The following is an 11,129-nucleotide window of genomic DNA, read 5'->3' as shown; positions in this document are numbered from 1 at the left end:
GTTGACCTTGGACTTCAGAAAACACAGTGCCGGCTTTAGAGAAACACTGACGAGTTATTACATATAAGTCTTATTTATATTCAACATATTATTTGCATACTGATCATAAACGTAAACTAGTATCTATTATGTTAAGGATATCTTTTGTCCGCAAAACCACTAGTAACTGAAAAAATAAGTACTAGTATCTAATGAGTAAGTACTAGTATCTATTGAATAAGTACTAGTATCTAATAAATAAGCACTAGTATCTAAATGTAGGTACTAGTATCTAATGAATAAGTACTAGTATCTAATGAATAAGTACTAGTATCTAATGAATAAGTACTAGTATCTAATAAATAAGCAGTAGTATCTCATATTTAGGTACTAGTATCTAATGAATAGTACTAGTATCTAAGGGAATAGTTACTAGTAAGTACTAGTAGCCTATAAATAGATACTAGTAAACGTCAAGGATTAAATGACAAAATGGCTTGCCATAGGGTGATGTGCAGTGAGAAAGGGTGAGAAATAAGATGGCCGAAGTGGTAATCACTGTGCACTCAGCTATAGAGAAGCAATAGATGTCGCAGTAACATTAGCTATAGGAATTGTTCGGTGTGCGGAGCTCAATCTTTGATGTCACATCAAGGACAGTTTCTGTCATGATGGCTTGAGATAAAGCAAAGCTCTTGGGGGTAAAACAGCAGTGCATTTGCAAATGGGTTACAATGTACAAGACCTAAATCCAGATTCCCTCATGAACATTAAATATCCTGAAGCACTTATTGTTAATTGGCAGAATGTCATACTCGTCTATTGAATGTCAATTACTTATAGTATTTTTAAATCATTGGTTGACTGGTGACAAAAATCTGAACGTCACTGTCCCTAGGACATCATCTGAGAGTTTTTTGTTATATTTATTTTGGGTTCTTTAAGAGACTCTAGATAATCGTATTATACAGACTGGAAAAACTAACTACTGGGGAGCTGGGGGCTATTTGTAACTCTTAACTCCAGTGATTATTTCTCAAGTTATTTTCCAAACTCAGGTCAGAAGTTCTGCATAGGCACATGCTGTACTTGGCAGCGAAAAGGCTATTAAAGACTTTTCTACCATTATCGCCAAAGAAAAAGATACAGTTCACTTCACGGAGGCTGATTCAGAGCGACCTTACTGACCACATATACAAGGAGTTAATCGTAAGAATGGTGACCTGCTGTTAAACATCCTATATTGCAGCTAAACTTGAACAGTAAGAAACAACATTTCAAACCCCACCTGGACAATCGATATTGTAGTTATTATTGTATTATATTACTAAAATAATTGAATTAGATGCTTTAAACAAGAAAACTACTAAATCATTTAAACTATTATTTAGACAGGTGTTTGTATAATTAAACATTCTGTCATCATTTACTCACCCTCTTGACATTTCAAACCCGTATGACTTTCTTTCTTCTGCAAAGCACAAAAGAAGATATTTTAAAGAATGTTGGTAACCTAACAGCACCGGCACCCATTCACTTCTATTGTATGGGCAAAAAACCAATGCAAGTGAATGGGTACCGCCATTGTTCTGTTACCAACATTCTTCAAAATATCTTCTTTTATGTTCTACCGAAGCAAGAAAGTCATTTGGGTTTTTAAAGGGTGAGTAAAAGATGAGAGAAATAATTATCACTTTAATATGATTTAACTTGTTTTATATATTCCTATTCTTCTTAAAAAGAGCTAATTTTTATTCAGGTTTATAAAAACGATTCTCAAAAAAAACCCATTAATTAAAAAACAACAGAAACTGCACTAATAGACCAAAAGTGTCAACGGAGAAGTGAAAATGCATCGACTACACAATGTGAATATCTTTACTGTATAAAAATCAAGTATGGGATACTTCATTACAAACCTTAATTAAGCTAAAAACTAATTAGACTTTTAACCATCTATTTTTGTATTGTTGAAGATAGTTCATTCGAGTGCTGTATGATGTGACTTTGCCAGTTCAAAAGTTTCACACAATAGTGGAGTAGATCTAGTGGTGTCAATCTTTAGATAATAAATTGCAGACAACTCCTTTAGCCATTGCTGTTTGTGCAATGACACATTTTACTTGGCTTTATGCCGGATTGAATCACAAGCTGTCTGTAAAGATCAGTTACAAGCTTTTCAATAAAATCAATTCCACATTCTATCAAAGCTAACGCTCTTTGAAAGGAACAAGCCAATGATAAACTGCACAGTCAAACATGACATTTACAGCTTTGAAATATTGCCTTGTATCTGAAACATAAAACATGCCTGGGGGGGACATCGTCCGAACGTGATGTATGAGACTAGCGCTTGCATTTGTTAATGTCATGTAGGCCATTTATCAAAGATTATTTTCGGTACCTATCCAGTCTTTTGATGTGCAGCCAGTTCGGTAAACCTCGCCGGGAACGCCGCCTCACATGCTTTCTACAGGTCAGTAAAGGTGTTATTCCGCGTGACCCTACGTGTCAATAATCTTTTGAGAAGTTTACTTTCTCTAGATATTATGTGGCTCCCCACAAACGAAGATGACTCATTTTCAAACTGTGCTGCTTCATATTTCCGCTGTGCTGATGCAGGCCGCCTCTCCTTTTGCAACCCTGACAGCAGCCATGGGAAAGATCAAGCTCCAGACACACAGCCAGTGACAGCGATGAAGATATTTATTTGCGGTCTGCTTCATCTCAGAATGTGGGTCAGGAACGATGCTGTAGCACACCCCAGCTGAGCTGACTGCTGAGTTCCTCACACTCTTAAAAGTAAACATTAACCCTCGTTCCCAAACAGGGCAGGATACTGCACTCCTCTGTTACAGCTTGGTGTGACTTGTCAGCTTACATAACAGGATGGATGAACTTGAAAGGTAACAAAAGGAAAACCGTTCCCTATCGATCCCTATCGCCAAAGGCTGAGTCTCATGGCCTCCGCATCTTCAGTACTGCAGTTAGGCATCCTCTGCATATGGCCACTTCAGTACTGTCTGAAACCGAGAATTCCGATGGGCGTCTTGGAGGCTTACGCGTCCAAGTGGACTGAGTCTGCCTCGCTGCCCTAGCTCCTTGGAGGAATCCCCTCTGGCTGTAGCAGGGTGTGTCCCTGGTCACCACATGCAGTCGCAGACGGGTTTGGGGGCTCTGTGCGATGGCATGCCCGCTTTCTGCCACTGGCTGGAACAGGAATGAGGCCTGCACATCAACTGCCTGGAGGCTTTCAATGCCCCACGGGAGTTAGAGCCCACTCTACTAGAGGTATCCCCTCGTCCTGGGCTTGGTCTAGCGGTGTGTCTTTAGCAGAGATTTGTGGGTGGGCCTGTTGGGCTTCGCAGTCCACATTTACCAGATTATATAGTCTGGATGTCCCGGCCTAACAGGCTCGGGTCCTCTCTGCTTAAGGACTTATACTAGGTTGCCAGCCTACGGTTGCTCCAACCGTGCCGGCACTAGGCACACTGTCTAAGGGACGATTACCGGACAGGGCCACCTCTTAGCTTGGCCCAGTCCACTCGGCAGGGCTTCCCTGCTCATGGTTGGCCCCAAACCTTGTTCCGGGGTGGTCTTGAGTTATCGTTTCTCTTGTAGCACGGTGGGATTGTATTGGCTCCCCATAGCTTCCAGCTACGCAGTACGAGTGAAGTATCGATGGGAACGTACTCGGTTACTCACGTAACATCGCCTCCCTGATATCTATATCCTCTGATTAATCTATAAATCTGAATGATTTTTTATAAAACATCATAAACCATGTTTACAGAAATGCATTTACAGTTGCCTATAATTAAAGTCTGTGGGAAAGCATTGTACTGGACCAAATGCTACTGTATAATACAGCAATGTAGACTGTAATGGACTCAAATAAAAACTGTGTAATTTTTCTGATTTACACTTAATTTTGCAATAAACTTGTTCAGAGCATCATTTAGATTTAGAGTGTCTTCGTTTTTTAAGGTCAGATTTCTTCAAGCAGATTTCATCCAGAAGTGGAACTATAAATCTTTCCTGTATCTCACTGGTTAGAGCATGGCGCAAGCAATACCAATGTCAGGTGTTTGATCCCAGGGATTGTACATACTTAGAAACAAATGTATTAAAGCAATATAAGTTGCTTTGGATAGAATGCCAAAGGCATAAATGTAAATCTTGTAGATGTTAGATGCAAGTGTTACTATCACTATTGTACAGGACAGGTGTGCAATCATTTCTTTTACAATAGTAAAAGTAACACTTGCATCAGACAGCTTCATATTAATAATAATTGTATAAGCGGGGAGATAGATACATTTTAAATGATTCATATTAATCATAAACGCTCTTAAATTGTCACACGCTTCTGTCCGTTCTACACAACGTGTGCTCAGTTACTCATGCACTTTTTCCAAAAGACACTGCTTAGCTTTTTCATGTTTTACATATTGTAATTAGATTTGGCACTGGACTTACAACGTATGTTTACAGCATTGCCAAACAACAAATGGGAGCGTTTAAACCCCGATTCGAAGCTGAAATCCACCTTTTCCAAATACAGCAGCACTCAGAGTGTGATTTTTAGTCTATGGTCTATAGTTTCCGGTGAACGTATTAGACACACTTCAACTGTTGTTTGAACATTAATACTTCTTTATTAAGACAGTACTGCTCCATTTCTGTAAAAATGTATTTTCATGTTCAAATACAAAGTGTTATCGGGAAATGTAAATACTTTAAATACACAGAAATACAAACTACATAGATGAGACAAACTATTCAACTGAAAACGTATGGAAACAAGGAAGGACGCATGATTTACAAGTTGTCAAAAATTAGTTGAATGTTTTCTTTAAATACACCTGTAGTTCGCTGCGACATATCTTTACAAAGTAATATAAACATTTACACAGTGCACAGTATTTAAAGAACAGATAAAACATGTCGAATGGAACATGCTCTACTCTGTGTTAATTCATAATAAGTTAGTTGGGGCATTTCGCATTCTACCTGAGATGCAAAACGACATAAAACCAAAGACCTGAGATGGGGGAAAATTAAACCTACACTGAAAGTGATGTTTTTTTAGATGTGGGCAGTTTTAGATTAGTAACTATTAAAAGAATAATAAATAATGATATGAATGGTGTTATGGCTGTATGGGTTGATTTTAACCAGATATGGGAGGAACCCATATTGCTTCTTGTAGAGATCTTTTGGACACAACACCACAACGAATTCAATGTCTTTGTTGAATGATTGTTTGAATGTAGCCCTCACTTCCTTATTTGAAATGTTTTAAAACTAAACAATTCTAAACTATGTCTAAAATATGTCAAACTAGTAATATGATACATTTTAATTGATATTTTTTTTCTTACATGCGTGACATGTTAGTTAGGGGACACGTAAGAATATCTTTAAAACCTTTAAAAGGATACTCCACCCAAAAATAAAAAAACATTCTGTCATAAATGACTCACCCCAAAATTCCTCCAAACCTGTGATAATGTCTTTGTTTTGTTGAACACAAAGATATTTGGAAGAATGTTAACAACTGACATTTCTGGAACTTCATTGATTATCACAGAAGGACAATATACTGTTTCAATTTTTAATGTTGTATTTTTCATTTTTGGATGGAGTATACCTTTGAGTCAAATTACAGACTTTAACTACATGTCTGAGTTGATGGTGGCGTCATTTGACCTTTTATTTCCATTACACTCAATAAACCCACTAAATCAATATGTAGTTTTTTAATTCAAAACGTTTTCAAATAAATCTACTTGTGCTGTATAAAACCACACAATTATGTACAACACACAATAACAATCAGAACAAAAGTTTCTTTCTGTATAACCAAATGTAAAGAAAGGCATTAGCTAGCCTTGCACAAATATACCATAAGTAATAAGCATTTAAAAAAATCTAAACAATGGTCAGATAATCTCCGTAATAACACTGAGAAAAGAAAAACAAACAAACAAACGAAAAAGTAGCACTCCATAATACACAAATTAATGTAAACGCTATGACCAAGCAATGTGCAGTCACAAGAATTTTACAATGTTGACCGTAATCTCACCACAACTTCAAAATGTAACATCCTCAATATAATCACATACAATGTGTATCTGTACTCTCTAGGATGGTGTGTGAAGGCCCAAGCTAGGAAAAATAATGCCTGGTGTGACAAATAGTGTCATAAATCAACCAACTCTACATTAATGTAATAATTTCTAATAAATTCTATATATTTTGAATACATCGACAGAACATAATAGGCCTCCCTGCATTCTCCCCAATACAAACGCACACATACATCGCCAGTAAAACGGTGCGCCAATAAAACAGACGTAACTTGCACACTTTTATAAACTATTACGTTATTGTAGAGTTACTACATTCAGCCAGACATGAGCTTCATTGAAGAAATGAAGAATAAAAGCTCTGCTAACCGAACTGTGTAGGAGGGCTACATACACAGAGTATGGCTTACAACATACAGTACAGGCTCGTTCTATTTATTTTAGAATCGTTGAAACCATGAAAGCTCACAGAAGCACTTAATCACTGACCTTAACCTCAGACCGAGAACAGGTTTAATATGAAAACTATTTTACACACTGTTTCTATTTCTAAGGGAACGTTTTCAACAACTTTCTCATAAAGCTTAAACAGGAGCCATTGAGCTGTTTGCTTTGGCATTCGTTTTTAAAGTCCGGGTGTAATTGAGAATAAATTAGAAGGTGAGTGGGGCAGGTGGGGACGATGCAATACAACTCAGAATGTATTTAAACACAAGCCGATTAGAATCACATACAGTATATTTAAGAAATAATGCAACGGCACAATAATGCCTCAGAATGTTTTGTAGCTATGTCGGTCACAAAAAAAGTTTTTTAACATTTCTAACTCATTTCTGAGGGACTAAGTAGAATAACAGGCAATAAATCACTAAGAGCCAATCCATGTCAACAACCCGAGCCTTCGTTCTCTAGCTTACATTTAAACCGTGTGGCTTCTTTCAGACCTGCAGACAGAACAGCGTGAGAGCTTTAAAATGTACTGATGTGCTGGCAATTAAAACAATTGTGGGTTTGGACCATTCGCGAGACGGTATGAAGCTCGTGGGTGTCCTGATAAAAGTGGGTACTTCAGTAACAACAGAACAAGGCACAAAATTTTTAGCAAATGTTTAAACTGAACAAAACCGGCCCCAGCGGGAGGTGTCGGATGGTGAAGCGGTCTAAAATTGAGCTCTCCCAGTGCTCAGCCATCCCACACCCCGTCCGCAGTGATGGCAGGACCTTCATCGTCGTCTCATCCGCTGCGCAGGTGTGAATCCAGCCTGATTGAATCCCACAACCCCCCACCTCCCAACCCAGCAGTCCACAGTTTTGCTGTTCAGCACAGGAAGCTAGCAGGTCCAGTCTGAGTTATATGTAGTATTCCTTTTTGTCGTCTGAGTTGTTGTGCCCACCCTCTGCGTTGATGATGGCGGTGTCGGCATCTGCTGCGTCGTCTGCTCCTTTGGCTTCGTGGGTGAAATAGGTGCCTTAAAATAGTAATAATAATACAAATATTATTACTCTTCAAACTGTTTTCTTTTATTTCGGCAAGAAAGTAATTCTATATTTTGTTTTTTGTTATTTGTTTATTGGTAAATCAAAAATGAGAATCCTATTACATTATTCAAATAAAATCTTGGCCACTTCAGGATTCATCTTTTCTATAAAAGGGAACTCTCAAGCCGCACTCTCAAAATGCACTGAATATAGCTGATATACAGTTGATATGTGATATAATTAGTAAATAGCTTGATCTCCATTTAAGTTTTTTCCAGTTCCTCGCATTCAAGAAAGAATTACTGATGTCTGATTCATGTCCTGAATTCACTTAAAACACTCCTTGTTCCAGTCCTTATTCACTTAAAACACTGTGTGTGCTGTAGAAGAAGGAAATCTAACAGGTTTTGAATGAAATTGGGGTGAGTACATAATGAAATTTAGATTTTTGAAAACAAAGGAAACACTGACCACCATTCAAAGAATGCTTATAAAGTTACAGCTGCAGAAAATATTAAGAGACCATTTCAAAATCTGTTTTTCTGATTTTAAAATGTACTATTTATAGGACCACGTGTGTTTAGGTAAAATTATAATTTTTGTTTTATTCTGTGAACTACTAACAATATTTATACCAAATTTCAAAGAAAATTGTTGTTTCTATTTGCATCTATTTGCAGAAAATGAAAACTGGAGAAACAGGTCAAAATAAATTTTAAATTTTAGTGCCGCAGAAATAGAAGCTTTAATAAGTTTGGTAGGAAAGGCAAAGCCGATACTATTTGGTAAGTTTTCACATTCGCTCACTCACGAAGACAAAGACAGGGAGTGGGCCGATAATGTGTCTTACGAAGTGCAGTTAATAGCGTTTGTCCTAAATGAGGTCCTAACTGAAATAATCATGGTTACCGAACAGATAGGATAAGATTTTTAAGTTACAATCTTTCTGTAATACACTAAAAAAGTAAAATACTGCAAAGAAAACAAGTTTATATTCACTTTTATGCCATACAACAGTAATATTTGGACATGTATTTAGGAAAAGTTAACCTAAATTTTTATACTTATGTGCCTTGTCATGCTGTCAGTCTTTCACATTGCAGTTGGATGACTTTATATCACTCCTGAGGTTTGATTTTGTTGAAATTCAACAGACGCTGTTTTTTCACAACCTTATATGACCAAAAATGCTATATATTAATATAACATGGTCTCATCATCCTCACCCCTACCTGAATACAGAAGGAATAAGCGAACATTTTTCCTTCTGAGATTAAACACAACCCACAATCAGGCAAGCCTTGTGCTTGATTTACCTTTGTGTCTTGCGAAGTATCGGCCGAGAATTATCAGAAGACAAAGCATGGCAAACACAACCACGGCGACAACACCTCCGATGACGGCATGATCAATTTTCTGCGGCACTCCATCTGCTCTTGTATCTGCGTCACAAGAAAAACATACACAAACAAATTAAGGCATCTTGTGCTGTTGTCACAGGGTCGCTTGGGAATTCAATGAGATTCCCTGGAATGGTTGCCAAATTATGCTCTTCTGTTTCAAGTGAAGTCACATTAATGTCATCTTTCCTATTCATGCACAGCTGTTCTAATTCAAATCAACACTTTGCCTGATGGCAAAAGAAATTGAATTTTTAGAACAGAAAACACCTATCAGCTTCTGACAGTTCTCACATAATAGTGTATCTGACCAGTTTTGCAAATGTGAAAATAGCAAATGTCAGACACTAACACACATTCAAATATAGTTTGCGGTCTGATCCGTCTGAAGATATGTAGACACTGGCGAAGTAAAGTTACCAGTTTATCCTGACTGTCACAAGATCAGGTCTGCAATATGTTCTGACATGTTTTAAAAAAAAAAATAATAATGTTATCAATCCATGTTTAATTTGGTTTATATTACGTGTTGCGAGAGAGAGAGCTTGCAACCATTAGCTCAGTGACAGTTCACCGAAAATTTAAAGTTCTGTCTTATGAAATTTTAGGTAGATTCGGAACAACTCAAGGGTAAATGATGACAGAATTGTTTGAACATAATATTTAAGGCAAAATAATGATTCATATTATCATGTGTAGTATTAACATAATACAGATTGTGTTATTGTGTTAGTTCACCTAGCAATTTAGTTGACGTCTTATAATTCCAAACATGTATGATTCCTATTTTTTTCTGTGGAAAACAAATGAAGTTTAACTAAACGTTGACGCGTCTCGTTTCCAATCAGTTGAAGTGATTGGTGACCAGGGCACTCAACCTCCAAATAACTTTTAATGATTGGAAAAAAGCAAGCATATTTTCTGACATTTCGGAGAAAAACTAAGACAAGTAAATTTTCATATTTTATCCTTTAAAAGCGTGTACAAAAAAAGAATGCAAAAAGGAGCTGTTATAATGAACCAGCACTAGGTAAAAATCTTAATGCCTATTAAGCACCAACTAGCTATTGCTGCCATGTCTTATATAGTCAATGTTCTTTTACATGAGCAGTTCAGTGAGAAAAAAGCAGGATGACATGGACGGTCTACTAAGATGCAGCTTTGATACGAGACTCATATAGGACAAGAATGCCTAGCTTTCATCATGTCATCACCAGACGCCGCTTTTTAATAAGAATGAGACTAAAAATGAACACGGCAGAGCAGCTTTGTCACATTCTCCCACAGCACCGCCCCTCTCCAAAATTCAGCTGGCCTGTTCTCCATCTCCCTCTGCTTCCTGCTTGACACCATCAGACAAATTAACTGTCCAGGAGCACGGATACCTTAACCCTGAATATTTAGGGTCGAATACATTTTCATCCAGATTGGCTTTATAAATAGAGATACACTTGACGTGATTACGGATAAATTAAGTGTCACTGATTGACTGTTAGGCACATCACACACGTTACTGTAAAGAGACAAGGCTCTGCCCCTCACTTACCTCACACCCGTTCACGACCACCAATTGGCAGCAACATAATTTTGTTCCTGAAGGGTAATAATGAAAGTTGTGGTGCTCGTTCACCCCATTGGGCATTTCATAATTTGTATTTCGGGCTTCATTTAAGAACCTCAGTCCTTTTGAGTCTGTGTTTCTCAAAATTGGGTCAGCTGACCCCCTGGCGGGATCCAGCAAATAGCCAGAAGGTTGTACAAAATTTCTGAACTGTGAACAAGCGTCTTGGGTTTCAGACTTCTTATTTTCTCAATTTATTTCTTAAGTTTAACATTGTAGAAAATCCTGTGAAAAGATTCTGGCAGCTGGGGCTTCGAAAATAAAGTAAAATATTTTTTTCGCGTTTTTCTTTTTAATTTACACTCTTTTTTTATTGTATTTAAAGAAACAATACATGTTTTTTAACAGGACCTATTGACAGAAATGCAATATAATATACAAAACTACTTCTTCAGAGGTGTTTAAAGACCTTACGTGAGGAACCGTTATGTTTGTAATGTCTTAGAAAAAGCTATTTATATATACATTGAATTTGCCGCCATGTTTTTTACAGCATCCCTAAATGGACAAACAACTCTACAGCACACGATTCCTCTGCCCTGTAAAACGCGCTCT

At 37.3% G+C, this 11,129-nt stretch overlaps 1 protein-coding gene across 6 annotated transcripts in view; it reads right to left on the bottom strand.

The window, feature by feature from the left end:
* Positions 1–4,620: 4,620 nt before the first annotated feature.
* Positions 4,621–11,129, bottom strand: part of cadm1b (cell adhesion molecule 1b) — a 149,743-nt gene continuing 143,234 nt past the window's right edge. For all 6 annotated transcript variants that reach the window (XM_079482225.1, XM_079482227.1, XM_079482226.1 and 3 more), the window contains 2 exons: positions 8,870–8,995; positions 4,621–7,543 (listed from right to left, as the gene is read on the bottom strand). In XM_079482225.1, the coding sequence (XP_079338351.1) occupies positions 7,425–7,543; positions 8,870–8,995 (245 nt within the window). In that variant the 3' untranslated portion in view covers positions 4,621–7,424. The remainder of the gene's footprint in view (positions 7,544–8,869; positions 8,996–11,129) is intronic.

Source organism: Barbatula barbatula, assembly GCF_947034865.1.
Source record: "Barbatula barbatula genome assembly, chromosome: 19".
In the NCBI taxonomy this organism is placed as follows: domain Eukaryota; kingdom Metazoa; phylum Chordata; class Actinopteri; order Cypriniformes; family Nemacheilidae; genus Barbatula; species Barbatula barbatula.
The sequence above is the reverse complement of the archived record's forward strand: the minus strand, read 5'-3'. Positions and strand labels throughout refer to the sequence as shown.